At 42.0% G+C, this 16,504-nt stretch overlaps 1 protein-coding gene across 1 annotated transcript in view; it reads left to right on the plus strand.

The window, feature by feature from the left end:
- Positions 1 to 14,997, plus strand: part of SLC25A12 (solute carrier family 25 member 12) — a gene marked incomplete at both ends in the record, with an annotated part of 103,998 nt that extends 89,001 nt beyond the window's left edge. Inside the window, 5 exon segments of the mRNA XM_080689772.1 lie at positions 5,918 to 6,058; positions 8,722 to 8,860; positions 12,521 to 12,679; positions 12,802 to 12,892; positions 14,799 to 14,997. Coding sequence (XP_080545898.1) covers positions 5,918 to 6,058; positions 8,722 to 8,860; positions 12,521 to 12,679; positions 12,802 to 12,892; positions 14,799 to 14,997 — 729 coding nt within the window.
- Between the last annotated feature and the right edge of the window lie 1,507 nt (positions 14,998 to 16,504).

Below are 16,504 nucleotides of genomic sequence, written 5' to 3' on the forward strand. Positions count from 1 at the left end.
AACTGGACAAATACTCTACCACTGAGTTATATCTCCAAATCTGTTTTTTATGTCTTTAATTTATATTTATTTATTTTTGCAGTACTGGGGATAGAACCCAGGGGCATTCTACCTCCGAACCACACCCCCCAGCCCTAATTTTTATTCTTTATTTTGAAAAAGGGTCTCACTGAGTTGCAAAGGGTTTCACTAAGTAGCTAAAACTGTCCGTGAACCACGATCCTCCTGTCTCAGCCTCCCAAATGTTGGGATTACAAGCTTGGGCCACCACACCCAGCAAATCTTTAAATTTTGAGACATAGTCTCACTAAGTTGCCAAGGCTGGCCTTGGATTTGTTATCATCCTGTTTTAGCCTACGATGTAACTGGGATTATAGTTGTGTGCTGCACCTGACTAAAATTTTATGGATTTTTTTTTTTTTTGGAACTGTGGATTGATTTTTTTTTTCTTTTGGTGGTACTGGGAATGGAACCCAGGGGTATTCTGAGTGACATCCCCAACCCTATTTTTTATTCCTTATTTTGAAACAGGGTCTCATAAATTGCATCAGAACCTGCACAATCCTCCTGTCTCAGCCTCCCAAATGCTGGGATTACAAGCATGCGCCACCATGCCCGGCTCTGTGGATTTAATTTAAGGGCATTAAACCTCCAATCTACAACACCAGTCCTATTTATTTTTATTTTGAAATAGGGTCTGACTAAATTGCTGAGGCTGGCCTAGAACCTGCAATCTTCCTGTCTCAGCCTCCCAAGTACTGGGAATAGAGGTGCTTGTCACCATGCCTGGCTAAATTTTATGTATCTTGATTTCTATTATTTCAGATCACTAGCTGTATTTAATTAGCTTTTTTTGTGTGTGGTACTGGGTATTGAACTCAAGGGCATTCTACCTCTGAGCTACATTTCTAGCCCTATTTTATATTATTTTTTATTTAGAAACAAGATCTCATTAGGTTGATGAGAGGCTCACTATTTACTGAAGCTCTCCTTAAACCTGTGATTCTCCTATTTTAGCCTCCCAAATACCAGGATTACAAGCATGCACCATCATGCCCAGCTTTGGTTAGGTTTTTTGATGTTCATATATAAATAGGGAGATAATCTTTGGTTAGGTTTTTTGATGTTCATATATAAATAGGGAGATAATCGTGTGTGTGTGTGTGTGTGTGTGTGTGTGTGTGTGTGTGTGTGAGGTCTCTGGGGATTGAACCCAGGGACATTCAACCTCCAAGCTATACCTCCAGCTCTTTTTATTTTTTTCATTTTGAAACAGAACCTCGCTAAGTTGATTGTCCTGTCTCAGTCTCCTAAGTACTGGATTACAGGCATGCCTCATTATGCCTGGCTGGTAGATAAGCCTTTTGAAGGTTTGAATCCACAAATAACTAGTGTTAATTAGTTAGAAAATATATTTAAAGAAGATTTAAAATAGATTTGAAACATTTGACATATTTGTGATTGAATGTATAGATTTTATTATAAATTTATTCCTTTATTAAAGTATATAATTGTATCTGGGTGTAGTGGCGCACGCTTGTAATCCCCGCGCTTGGAAGGCGGAGACAGGAGGATCATGCAAGTTCGAAGCCAGCCTCAGCTACTTAGTGAGGCTCTCAGCAACTTAGTGAGACCCCGTTTCCAAATAAAATATAAAATAGGGCTGGGAGTATAGCCCGGAGGTAGAAAGCCTGTGGGTTTCACCCCTAGTACCACCAAAATAAAATAAAATAAAATAAAAAATAAAAGTATGTAATTGTGCCGGGCATGGTGGCGCATGCTTGTAATCCCAGCATTCGGGAGGCTGAGAGGGGAGAATCACAGTTCGTGGACAGCCTCAGCTACTTAGTGAGACCCTCTTTCCAAGTAAAGAAACAAAATCAGGCTGGGGGTGTGGCTTGGAAGTAGAAGGCCTCTGGGTTCAATCCCCAATACCAAAAAGTAAAAAAATAAATGTTATGTTTTACTTTCAAACAGAAATTCACTAAGTTACAAGGGGCCTCACTAAATTGCTGAGACTGACCTCGAACCTGCAATCCTCCTATCTCAGCTTCCCAAGGACTGGGATTATAGGCATGCACCACCATGCCTGGCGAAAATGTATATTAATTTTAAAGCATAAACAAACTACATAATTCCTGGAAAATTTGCTCCTTCAACTATAGCAGAATAGGTAGGTATGAAACCAACGCACAGTTGTGCGCCTTTCTATAGTGTCATGGTTCATTGTTTGCGTGCTCCCTTCCCAGATTGTATGTTTTTATAAATACACAATGGATTAGTTTTATGTCCAGTGCCTTGTTGAGACTTACTGTGTATTCAATTTTTAAAACTTTTAATTTTTAAAGCCTACAATGAACATGAATGTTTTTTTTTTTTGTTTTGTTTTTTTGTTTTTTTTTTTTTTTTTTTTTGGTGTTACTGGGGTTCCTGGAAGCCTTTCTACCTCCGGGCTACACTCTCAGACCTATTTTTTTTCTTTTTTTTATTTTGAAACAGGGTCTCTTAAGCCTGCGCAGCTGGCTTCGAACCTGTGCGATCCTCCTGTCTCTGCCTCCCAAGCGTGGGGATTACAAGCGTGCGCCACCACGCCCGGCAGAATGTATTTTAAAATGTAGCTATCTCTTTCCCGCAGTTGTAGTATTTTATGAGAGTTTAATTAAAATGATTGTTACTTGTCCAGTAGAAAGAAATATGAAGAATTGTTAAAGGAATACAAATCTCAATAAACTGGCAATTATTTCCAGAGTCTAGGAAAGAAGGGAGAGAGGCGGGAATGGTGGAGTTGGGGGAATGCAAATATACTAATGTTTTGCAAGATGCTATAATTTACTAATAATTAAAACATGAAAGAACTTTGTATTTATTTAAGCATAATGTCCATGTTTAACACTTGTCTCCCAGGGGCTGACACTGTCTGGTGGTAGAAAATTTGGGGGGTTATAATAAAAATTTGTAGTTCTTTCTTTCTTTTTCTTTTTTAATCTGCTTTAGAATATAAAGCACATATCGCCGGGCTTGGTGGCGCACGCTTGTAATCCCCGCGCTTGGGAGGCGGAGACAGGAGGATCGCGCAGGTTCGAAGCCAGTCGCGCTGGCATAAGAGACCCTGTTTCAAAAATATAAAATAGGTCTGGGAGTGTAGCCCGGAGGTAGAAGGGCTTCCAGGAACCCCAGTACCACAAAAAAAAAAAAAAAAAGAATATAAAGCACATATCTCCAAAGATAGTTTTTGCAGTCATTATTTCAACCAGACGTGTCAGGGAAGTAGTAAACTTTTTCAATTGATTTGGTCTTAAATACTAGCGACAGGAGCAATGACTTAGATTATCTTTTTAACATAATTTTTTGCCTAGCAATCCTTTTGAAAGTATTGTTTGCTTAGATTGAAATGTTCCCTCCTGCCTGCAGTGCAAAGGATTAAAAAAGAGAAAAACACAGACAAATCAACACGTAAAATTGGGTCAGTGCGTAGTGGGGGGACTGTGTGCCAGTGGTTTGGATTGTGTTGAGTTGGGGTGTTACAGGAGACAAGGTGGGGCACTCAGGGTGAGGAGCAGCAGCAAGAGCCTGCCTGCAAATTGTGTACCTCCCAGCAAGGTACACGAAAGGGGTATTAGGCCGGGGGGAATCCAGGACAGTGACCTCCCGAGAAAGAGGAAAAGAATCTAGTCTCAGCAGTCGTGGATATCAAAAGAAATAAGAGGTCCAGACTGGAACGTGAGCCAGGCTCATGACTGTAATCCTAGTATTTGGGAAGTTGAGATAGGAGAATCACAAGTTCACAGCCAGACTCAGCAATTTAGCGAGACGGTCTCAGAAATAAAAGGGGCTCTGCAGGGAGGCATGGTGCTGCATGCTTGTAATGCCAGTACTTGGGAGGCTGAAACAGGAGGATCGCAGGTTTATGGCCAGCCTCAACAATTTAGTGAGGTCCTTTGCAACTTAACAAGACCTAATTTCAAAATAAAAAATAAAATAGGACTGGAGGTGTAGCTCAGAGGTAGAACATCCCTAGATACCCCATGCTCCTACCCACATACACATTCAGATTGGAACCTGAGGAGCTAAGGGGTTTTGCAGCCCCTGAGTGGTTCTGAAAATGGGCCCAATGTTGCTGCCCTTGGGATCGGGTTGTGGGATTTAGATAAAAGAGCAAGAATTGGTGAAGTTAGAGCATCAACATGCCATTAAAGATTGCTTGTGAGTTTTGGGTTGATTTTTTTGTAGTATCTTATACCCATGTAGCATTTTGTACCAATGCCCCAATAAGGCACAGATTTTATATTTCACATAGAACGTGCATTGCAGTTAATATAACATGATTATATGAATATGATTATGGATATTCTGCGAATATAGTTATGATTCCATAGTTTAAGATGAAAATGTACACATTGGATTTTTTCACTTTATAAAAAGAGATAATATACATTTTATTTATTTTTATGCATCCATGGCCACACATGTCTTTTTCTTACAGAAACCAAAAAGAAGTTGGTAGCAGTTATGTTAAGTGTTCTTTCTTTTTTCCTCTCTCTCATAGTTGGTAGATTTCAGATGCAAATGCACTATGATAATCCAAATTCAAATCTCTGTCACTCACCACTAGAGAGTGTGGACTGTGGCTTTGATTTGAGGGTGTTGTACTCATGGTAACTAGATGTTCCATTTCCCAGCTCTTCCTACAGGAGTTTTTCTGGTTTTGTCTTGAAATTATACTGAAATTTGTCTTTCTAAATTCTTTCCTTTTGTGTGGGTGTAGCTGTTACCTGTCTCAAAGTTTTGCTCAGGCTCATACATTTTAGAATTTGAACCTGAGGAGTCTTCTCTCTTCTAACTTAGATGCCTCTGTGAGACCAAAGTTGTGTTAATTGCTCTGCAGTCCAAGGAAGCAGATGCCCGTGGCTGAGCCACAGGGGATGCTTGCTAAGGAATGCAAAGAAACCATTGTAGGTCCAAATCTTAGCTCCAGGAAGTACAAGATACCAGTCTCCTACAACCTCTTTCCTTCTCTTTGGGGACTACCCCGCTACCACATCTGGCTTCACTTTTACTTTCCAAATTAAGTTTATTAGTTTTGCTATTTTGAATATGGCTGGTGTTATCTAAGAATCATTGGCCTGAGAAACAATTTTGATTTTTCTTTTCTTTTGTGTGTGTGTGTGTGTGTGTGTGTGTGTGTGTGTGTGTGTGTAGTACTGGGGATTGAACCCAGAGGTCTGAGCTACACTCTCAGCCCTACTTTAATTTTTATTTTGAAACAGGGTCTGGCTAAATTACTGAGGCAATTAGTGGTGGTGCATGCTTATAATCCCAGCATTCAGGAGGCTGAAACAGGAGTATCAGCCAGGTTTGCGGCCAGCCTCAGCTAATTAGTGAGACCCTTTGCAACTCAGTGAGACCTTGTTTCAAAATAAAGAATAAAAAATAGGGCAGGGGGTGTAGGTCGGAAGTCAAATGCCCCTGGATTTCATCCCCAGACCCGCTAAATAAATAAATAAATAAATAAATAAATAAATAAATAAATAAATAAATAGGGCTGGGGGTGTATCTCAGAGCTAGATTGCTCCTGGGTTACATCCCAGTACCAGGAAAAAAATTGCTGGAGCTGGCTACAAACCTGTGATCCTCCTGTCTCAGGCTTCCAAGTACAGCTGTTTCCAGGCATGTGCCACCATGCCTATCCAATCTTGATATTTCAAATAAAAATAAACCCAGACAAAGTTGGCCTGAGACAGACCTTAAGAGCATTTCTTTGAGTCCCACTCGCGTCAGCCAGTGCCAGATTCTCCTTCCTCTATGCAGCAGAGGGAGGCATGAAGATAGTCAGAAATGAATGCTTGTCTGGTTTTCTTATGTTGTCCATCCAGCTCTGATGTGGTCGTTGCCCCTGTCTCTTCTCCCCTGCCTGCAGGCTGGAGGTTCTCAGGTCATCTTTACTAACCCGCTGGAGATCGTGAAGATTCGCCTGCAGGTAGCTGGGGAGATCACTACAGGACCCAGAGTCAGTGCCCTGAACGTGCTCCGGGACTTAGGGCTTTTCGGTCTGTATAAGGTGGGTAGATTCCCTTGGGCTGTCTCAGTAGAGAAGTTGTAATGTACTCGATATAAATGTGGAAACCACACTTCTCCCCCACTAGTGAGAAAAGCAATCTTGTCCAGCAGGGTAGTCCATGGAGTGGAAAATCAAACAAAAAGAAAAAATCAGGACGCTTCTATTAAAGGCAATGGGGCTCACACGCTTACCTCCTGTTGTCATCTGCAGCCTTTGTGAAGCTGCCATTGGGGGGGCAGGGGGGCTGACCTGCTGCCTTCGGGCTCACAGCCTTTCATTCCATGGGGGGCTCGGGAAGTTTCTTTGGTGTTCTCCTTAGTAGCGGTTTAGGACTTCAAAATAGTCTTATGTTTATTTTGAGTCTGAGTTATCTCTATTGTTATCTTCCCAGTAGGGGCTTCTCTTTGTCTTAATAATTTGACCACAGTAAAACAGTGGTAGAGTTTGGTAGGATTCAGGTCTTTAAGAAGTTAAGTGGTAGGATTTGTCGATAATGAATTCCATTAAAAAAACATACACACAAAACAGTGTACTGTACTTGAGTAAAATGCCAGTCAACAGATCCTTCCCTGCAGGTCTACTTATTCCCATCATTACAGATCAGATGTAATGGAGCAGAAGCTATTATTTTTCTTAAACAAGGAAGAGTCTTTCCATTCCCTTGCCTGGTGTAAGGGGAAATACATAAATGTAGCCACTAAAGGCAACTGCGTTTCCACAGCCTCTGATTTATCTGTAGATCCATCACTGCAGAAGTGTGTACATTTTCTTCTGTAGCTGAAAATTAGAAATTAGAAATTCCCTAGATTGAATCACACAGCTCCAGGGCTGCCTGGAGACCAGCCGTCAATGATGCCTCTCTCCAGAGAGTGCACGCACACTTGGCTCCTTTCTGCCCCGCCAAGTGTTTACACTTTTCAGAATTCCCTTGAAGAACTGAATTTATGAATATTGTTTCTCTCTGTGTTATCTTTTTTAGTCCAAGGATATATTTTTAAGCTTGTCTTTTAAAAACAGAGCTGTTAGAGCCAGGCCTGGTAGTATAGGTTTGTAATCCCGGTACTTAGGAGGCTGAGACAGGAGGATCACATGTTTGTGGCCAGCCTCAGCTACTGAGTGAGGCTCTCAGCAACTCAGTGAGACCCTGTTTCAAAATAAAAAAATAAGGCTGGGGGTATAGCTTGGAGGTAGAATACCCCTGGGGTTCCATCTGCAGTTCTGAAAATAATAAGTAAATACAGAGCCATTAGGAAGATAAGTGGCAGGTGAGCATCTGCCCGGCTGGGTGAAGCCCCAGGCAGTGGAGGAGCACAGATACCTGACAGAGCTGGAACTGTGTTCGCTGTGACGCTGGTCACTGGACGAGCCAGCCCTAGCTGGTTACTACTCCCTAGAAACCTCTTGCTAGAATATTTGTCTGGGTTCCCCCCAGTGCTCTGCTGTTTGGGACACATGGGGAATGAGGACGGGAGATTTTGTGCTTTCTTTTTCCCTTTCCCTAAAATAGTAATCCTCCTTCACTACCACCTTAGCTTCTGACGTGGGCCTGTTGAAGCTCTAAACTGGTATAGAGTGGTTGATAATTTGTTAGTTTTTGGGAGCTATCTTTACTAGTTGCTTGGGAATCTAGCTATTAATCTTTGGGTTTGAAGTCTGACACTCCCCCTCCCCCACCAACTCTGTTCTCAGCTCCCATCCCCTATCAAAATTAAATCAAACAAACAACCTGAAAGTTAAGAAAATTGAATGTTTATTAACTTTAAAAAACTAGAACTAAGTTGGGCATGGTGGCACACATCTGTAATCCCAGTACTTGGAAGGCTGAGACAGGAGAATTGCAGGGTGTGTGTGTGTGTGTGTGTGTGTGTGTGTGTGTGTGTGTGTGTGTGTGTTACTAGAAATAGAACCCAGGGGGTATTCAACCTCCAAGCTACATCCCCAGCCCTATTTTATTATTTTCTTTTGAAATAGGGTCTAAGTTGCTGAGGCTGGCTATAAACCTGCAATTCTCCTATTTCAGCCTCCCAAGTACTGGGATTACAAGCGTGCACCACCACTTTCTGGCTAGGATTATAAGTTTGAAGTCAGCCTGGGTGACCTAGCACGACCTCGTTTCAAAATAAAAGGGCTGAGGGTATAGTTCAGTGGTAGAACACACCTGGGTGCAATTTCTAGTACTCAAAATAAATTAAAAAAAAGAATTGAGTCTAGTTCAGTGAATGTACAGTATATAATTATACAATGTTAATAAATTATAGAGATCTGCTATAGCGCACTATGCTTGTTATTATATTGTACTGCATGCTTAAAAGTTTTAAAGGGTACATCTGTTTTATGTTCTTACCACAATAAAAGATAATTTGATTAATTAAAAGAAAAACTTAAATTACAACTAGAAATGCCAGAAAATTCTTAGTTGTCAGAATGCAGTCATTGCCCAGTTATTAAGTCTAGAAGTCCAGGATGCCCTTCCCTTGTGCAAACTGGGCCATGCATGCTTCCCTGGGCCCCACTAGGCTCTCCCCACCCCCACTTCCCTTCCACATCATTTCTAACACAGTTTGAAAGATACCTCAGGCTTGTCAGTGAGGCCCCCGGATCCCACTTGGGCATTCACACCCTGTTTACACACTGTTTTGCACTATTTTCTCACTGCGTGACAGGGTGCCAAAGCATGTTTCCTCCGAGACATTCCCTTCTCTGCAATCTATTTTCCTGTGTACGCTCATTGCAAACTACTTCTGGCTGATGAAAATGGACGCGTGGGAGGTTTAAATCTCCTTGCAGCTGGAGCCATGGCAGGTAACCACTGATTTAAAAAAAAAAAAAAAAGAATTCTCTTCCCTTTCTCTTTGAAAAGTACAGAAACTCTGTGTACTTTTCCCCTTTATTTCTGGAATAGTTATTGTTTGTATCTGACTTAGTTAAATATGATTGCTTTTTCTCCTTTGTGGGATGTGCTGTAATTCTGATGAGAGTTAATTACATTTGCATAATGTGGATAAACAGCTTAATGCAGCTTAGCAACTTAGAGCCAAATTAGATCTGCCCATCTAAATTGGGCTTTCATCATTAACACGTTTCTTAGCCTCCTGTGCCCCCGAAACCTTGGCTGTAGCCAAGCTAAGCATTAAGGTGGGAAAGTTCTCATCAAATCAGTTGCTTTGTTATCCCACATGCTGATGCACACACCTCGCATGCCCTTCCTTTCCAACTCTGTACGTTGGAGTCCACATGATTTGGCTCAAAATTGAGCTGTCTTCATGAAGCTGTCCCTGTTCTTGCTACCATAACTCACCTCATTAGGCCACAGTAATCAGTACTCCTCTGCACACCGCCCGGAACTTGATTTTCATCAACACCCAGAACTCTAGGTCTTTGTTAATGGTTGTTTGCATAAGTTTTATCCTCCATACTAGGCTTCAAGCTTCTTCAGGGCAGGAGTTTCATTCTGTTCATCTTTGCCGTCCCTACATGGCCAACATAGTAATAGGAGCTCAATCAGTATCATCAGAATGCGTGAAAGTCTTCATCCAGTCTCTTTTGGTTGACATCTCACTACCGTAATCCAAAACAACTGACCACACAACTTAGAAAAAGGAAGATTTATTTGCTCAAAGTTTTGGTTTTTTTTTTTTTTTAGATTTCAGAATTCAGTCTATGTCAGGCCAGGTCTGTGGAGCTCAGGGTATGGCAGTGGAAAGCAGAGAGAGGGAGAGAACGAGATCTCTGATCTTGCGAGGGAGCGAGCAGGCAGGGGGATTCAAAGATAAGCAGAGTCCCTAAGGCCACACCACCAGGGACACACCATCTTCAGTCACACCATACTCGCCTCGGGTACCACCCCATAAACCTATCATAATGGGTTCATCCACTGATGAGATTACAGCCCCTGCAAGTTAATCATATCAACTCTGAACATTAATACGTGAGCTCTTCAGAAAATGTTCTGTATCTAACCATAATATAGCCCAATATAGGCACAGAAGAGATGCCATTTGAAAGAGAAGTCTAACAAGTGTGGGAAGGTGCTAAGAACCTTCCTTGGGATCTCACGGGTGTAGCCTTACTCTTGAGTTCTGAAGGAACTGACTCAGAATAGAAGGGAAAAGCCACATGTCCCTGCACCAATACTCAGAAATGACAGAGGAAGGAAAAAATTTCCCCAGGGAGCTTTAAGATCTTTTCTGGGGTCCAGCAAATCCTATTGCCATTTGTAATTTTGGTTAGTTGAACAGGAAAAGCCAGTAAAGTGACCTGCTCAGTCTTGGCACTGACTGTTCATCCAGCTCTTTTCTGGTACTCACCAAACTCTCTTTTTTATTTATTTATTTATTTAAAAAAAATTTTTTTTTTTTTTTTTTTTTGGCAGGATTGGGTATGGAACCCAGGTGCATTTGACCTCGGAGCTACACCCCTGCCCTATTTTCTATTCTTTATTTTGAAACAGGGTCTCACCAAGTTGCAGAGCGCCTCATTAAGTAGCTAAGGCTGGCCACAGACCACGATCCTCCAGTCTCAGCCTCCCGAATGCTGGGATTACAAGCGTGCACCACCACGCCCGGCAAAACTCTCCTTTTTTTTTTTTTTTTGGTGGTACTGGGGTTCCTGGAAGCCCTTCTACCTCTGGGCTACACTCCCAGACCTATTTTTATATTTTTTATTTAGAAACAGGGTCTCCTAAGCCAGCGCGCGCGGCTGGCTTCGAACCTGCGCGATCCTCCTGTCTCCGCCTCCCAAGCGCGGGGATTACAAGCGTGCGCCACCACGCCCGGCAAAACTCTACTTTTTAAAGGGTTAGCATTTCCCCTCCCAGATTTCCTTATGCTTTCCAATCAGCCCCCAAAACAAAGCACGCGCACGCACACACACACACACACACACACACACACACACACAGCCAGAGAAGAGCATTCTAATCATCGACAGGCATTTGCCAGTGGTTGATGGAACCAAGTAAGCATTTTCCAGGTCAGCACCAACTTCTTGCTCACAGACATTTGATATGTTTTCAGAATGAGATATGCATTTTTCTAATTTTTACCAGTAAAGCTTTGCTGGCAGTAAAGCTTTTGACTGAGAACATCCAAAATCCTTTCTCCAAAGGCAGTCGGTTTTCCTAGTTTCATTGAATTCGGTGCAGGACTGCTGGAAGGGGAGGCGTTTGCATCATTCTCTAACAGAGCCCCCTACCAGGCCACCAGTCCCATCTGCCCAGGGATTGTACAGTGATTTTTAGGCCAAATTGAATTTCTTCCCCCTGGGGAAGGTTATGTTGCTTCTTGGTGTCCTGTTTTATAAGTGAAAGATATGATTGAGAAATCTATCTCCTGGGTCCTGCTGCTGATCAATCTCAACAGGACCCCAGGGAGTGCAGGACGGAAGACCATGAGATGATCAGCTCCCCCATCGTTCCCTAACTGGTTGCCTGGCCTCCTTTCACTCCAGCTGTAATGACTCCGGTCATGTCAGCGTGTTTGAACGGAGGCACAGTCATCTCTCAGGTTAGCCCTCCAGCACTTGAGTGGTTATTGATATTGACATTCACCTTACAAGTTGACAAGGATCAGCAAAAGACAGTATTCACTGGTGTCAGGTGCATTCAGCAGCTCATTAAATTGGCCATTATTATTTCACATATTATACATGAAAACACTTTTATATTATTTAGGGAGAAAAGAAAGAAGTAAAATAATTGAAACCAAAAGAGATTGCTTGAGATTGTCCTGTTAATATCAGTGCATTTTTCTCTTCTCATGATTCTTTAGGCTTATGCAATGTAGGGTGATTTTCTTAATTCAGGGGGGGGAAAAAAAGCCTGGGGTGGTGGTTCACACTTATAATCCCAGTACTTAAGGAGGCTGAGACAGGAGGATTGAAGGTTCATGGTCAGCCTCAGCAACTTAGTGAGGCCCTGTTTCAAAATAAATAAAATAGGGCTGGGGGTGTAGCTAAGAGGTACAATGCCCTGGATTTGAACTCCAGTACCACACACACCCAAGAAAATAAAATTTAAAAATAGAGGAAAATTTATTTTCCCCTGATTATACCAAAGCAGCTAATAGGCTCCTATACATCCTTTTTTCTATTAGTGCCTCTGTATCTACATAAAGACCTTTAGTGCCCCTTACTTGGTTAAAGTTGCAGATTGCTTTGTTAGATAATTCACAATATTTCTATTCTTCTTACAGTACTTTTTTTTTTTTTTTCTTTTTTGTAGTACTGGGGATGGAACCCAGAGGCATTCTACCTCCAAGCTATACCCAAGCTCTGTTTTTTATTCTTTATTTTGAAACAGGGTCTCACTAAGTTGCGGAGGGCCTCACTAGTAGCTGAGGCTGGCTTCAAAACTGAGTGATCCTTCTGTCTCAGCCTCCCAAGTACTGGGATTACAAGTGTGCGCCACCACGCCAGGCCTTCATACAGTGCTTTGGGTGAGTTCATGTGCCTTCCTCCCAAAAGGTGTGCCTGCTGCTTCTCTGGTGACCCCTGCTGATGTCATCAAGACAAGGCTACAAGTGGCTGCCCGTGCTGGCCAGACAACATACAATGGCGTCGTTGACTGTTTCAGAAAGATACTCCGGGAAGAAGGGCCCTCGGCATTTTGGAAAGGGACTGCAGGTAGGGGCCGGGGCCGTGCCGAGCGGCTGGCTGTTGTTAATGTCCTGCGCGCCTGTGACTCACTGGTTGTCTTTGCCAGTTGCCCTGGTCTAAGTCTACCCATCCCTGTTCCTCTTTTTCAGCTCGAGTGTTTCGGTCTTCTCCCCAGTTTGGTGTTACTCTGGTAACCTACGAACTCCTCCAGCGGTGGTTTTACATTGATTTTGGAGGCCTGTAAGTGCAGCCGTTCAACTCCTTTACAAAGAAATCATCCAAACCAGCATTTGTTCTGTTTAAAAGGCATCTTTAGAACTCTTAGCAAATTGATCAGACAGAATGCTGTAAGATCAATGTATTTTAAACTATGGATTTCAAAAGCGTAAGTGTTAAGGGAGCGGGACCTTGGTAGTGATATCACTGATGCAGAGTAGTAAAGAGCTACTTGGGGAAAGTTTAGGGAGGCAGCAAATTACAATACTATGTGAGAGCCGAGCGTGGTGCGCACACTTGTAATCCCAGCATTCGGGAGGCTGAGACAGGAAGATAATGGTTCGAGGACAGCCTCAGCTATGTAGTAAGACCCTTTGTAACTCAGACCCTGTTTCAAAGTAAAGAATATAAAATAGGGCTGGAGGTGTAGCTCGGAGGTAGAATGGCCCTGGGTTCCATCCCCAGGACTGCAAAAAAAAAAAAAAAAGCAAAAAACAAAACAGAAAAAATTGAATAATTATTTTAGTGTAAGCAAATTCTAAGCTTTATGAAATTAGGTCTTTATTATCTAGATCTTATTATATGGCCTTTTTACCAGTAATGTAAATGTGTATCATTAATACTTTTGTGGATATATTTTTAAAGACCCAACCCCTTTTGCACCTTTGATATTTTATTATTCACCATCATTTATTATTAGATAGGCATAGATTTCATAAAGCTGATTTATTGTAAAAAAAAAATTCCAATAGGTTAAAAGAGAGGTTATGCCATGGATGTAATCATTTGTAGAGTATAGGCCAAAAATTGAGACACTTGAAGCTTACACTGAGAAGAAGAGGAATCCCTTGTTGAATATGCTGGGTAGGGAAGTTATGCCCAAAACAAGCAATTATCAGCTTTTCAGCCAAAGACCAAATACCATTTCTGAGTCCTCATCTCATAAATCTGTGATCCTGTCTCCTGCTCAGAGGCTAAGTAGGGAATTAGCTATTGAACCAGGAAGTAGAGGAACCTATATAAAAAAAAGTAGCCCGCAATCCCAGTACTTGGGAGGCTGAGACAGGAGGTCCAAAGCCAGCCTCAGCAACTTAGCAAGACCCTGTTTCAAAATAAAATAGGACTGGGAATGTAATTCTGAGGTAGATTGTTCCAGGGTTCAGTCCCAAGTAACACACAGACTGATCTTACGATTTCATTGTACAAATCTTAAGATTCAGCCGGGCATGGTGGCGCACGCTTGTAATCCCTGTGCTTGGGAGGCTGAGACAGGATGGTCGCATGGGTTCGAAGCCAGCCTCAGCTACTTAGACCCTGTTTCCAAATAAAATATAAAATAGGTCTGGGAGTATACCCCGGAGGTAGAAAGCCTCTGGGTTCCATCCCAGTACCACCAAAAAAACCAAAAAACAAAAAAACAAAATCTTAAGATTCAGGCTTTCCTGTGCTTTGACATTCTGTAAAAGTAAGAACTAAATATATTTTTATTTACTTTTAGTGATAATTTATGAATCTACTATTTAAAAAGTTAACTTTTAAATTATGCCAAAGTAAAAAGAAAAATGTATTCTCTTTTAATTTATTTCATGTATGCTTACTGCAGAAAATTTAGACAATAGAAAAGTAGAAAAGGATTCATAATCTAACTTCCCAAAAAGCGTCAATATTTGAGTGTCTTTCTTCTGACCTTTTCTCTCTGCATCTATTTATATGTATACAAACATTGAAATTGAGGCCATTTCTCTTCTAAGTCAAATATGTTAGTGTGGTGCTTTCAGAGCAGCTATCAATCACGAGTAATGCCGTATAGATGATGTGGGAATGATAAGACAACAGCCGTGGCGGCGCGCGGGTCAGCTGCTGGCGCTCAGTCCCGGCCGGCTATGTGAGCCTGGCGCACCCTAACCATTGGCTCTTTGCTTGTCCACAGCAAACCCTCCGGCTCAGAACCAACACCTAAGTCCCGCATCGCGGACCTGCCTCCTGTCAATCCTGATCACATTGGTGGATACAGACTTGCCACAGCCACTTTTGCTGGAATCGAAAACAAGTTTGGCCTTTATCTCCCCAAATTTAAGTCTCCTAGTGCTGCTGTGGTTCAACCAAAGGTGGCGGCCATGGCTCAGTGATGAGACAAATATTACGAGCGGCCCTGCGGCGCCCTGAAGAAGAGGCCCGGGAGAGCAGCCCTGTGATGGAGCCAGTCAGCTGCATGGTGCTGACTGAGCCGGGAGGCAAACGATTCTTTCTATATGACATATACATATATTTGTTTATAAAGTAATCATTCGCCCAGGGGGAAAAAAAACACCACAACGCAGTTTCAAGCGCTAGTCTTATGTGTTGAAATGTTTTCTAAACCTTGGCATGAATTAGTGTCCTAGACTCGGCTTCGCGCAGCTTGTACCTACAGTGACTGTACATATTGTACATCTTTGTACAGAGACATCTCAACACCTCATCCCAACAAATCACATTTATAGCAATGTAATGTAGTTCTGAGTGGCTTGAAATGTACAGAATGTTTTGGAAGTGTTTTATTAAGAATCACCTAAGAATAAATGTATTAAAATTAAATTCACTTTCTTATTGGTGACTTATGGAAATAAAGCATCGATATTGGATGTGTTTAATTCCTAGTTTGTTTTCCATTCTGGAAGAAGAAGGTATGTGCTGATACAAGGCATAATGAGACCTAGTGCTAATGTCATTACATAAGTGATACTTTGGAAAGGTGCATGCTAATGGATGCCAGAGGACCAGGCAAATGACTTGCGTGTCCTGATGTGTTTCCATTTATGTTTAATGTGTGTATGATTCTCCTCTGTTAATCAAAAAGCATTTCTGAGACACTCTTCTGCTGTGGGTGTGCAGGTGGAAATAAGGTGGTATCCAGCATTATTCCTTTAGTTTTGCTTTCCTTTGACGCAGCAAAGGCCAAGCTTTTGAGAGTAAAGGGTACTTTGGCAACTTCCATTCTTATGGTATGATTCTAATAAAAAATAAAAGCACACCAAAATGCATGCATGTAGTTGGATTTTCCTTCATAAATATATTGATAGCACTTTTTGTGCTGATTCCAAACAACTCACGATCAGGTTTGCCCTGTTCGCTACCTTATAGGAAATAGACAACATGGTTTGGGAAGGGATAGGGTGAGGTGAAGGAAGGGAAGACGAAAGAGAAGGAAAGCTCTTATCTGGAGATTTGGGTGGGGTCTAGGTTCTTAGGAGTCCAAATGAAAAACTACTTTTTCTCAAAGTCAATCACCAAGGGTGTGATTACTGACTTGGATCTAAACACACGTCTTCACAGCCACATCTACACTTGATCATGGATGTGATTTGATGGGTAGCATCAGAATTTATTTACTTTAGCAAAGTGCTTTGGAAAACCATTGATATTGCCAAAGAGTTGGGATCTGAGAACGTATGTGATGTTTCCAAGACGTGAGCTTGGAGGTGGACCAGGTCACTGAGTGACCTCTGCAGTACTAACCAGCTGATGGCTGACAGCCTGTGACCGCAGCTATGAGCTCTATCGAGGCCCTACAGAAATAAAAGAATTAGCTTAGAGAGCAAATTATTTCCAAATGTATTAGATCTGTCTCATTAGAATGGAACAAATACAATTGCC

This window comes from Muscardinus avellanarius (genome assembly GCF_963383645.1).
Source record: "Muscardinus avellanarius genome assembly, chromosome: 2".
Lineage (NCBI taxonomy): Eukaryota > Metazoa > Chordata > Mammalia > Rodentia > Gliridae > Muscardinus > Muscardinus avellanarius.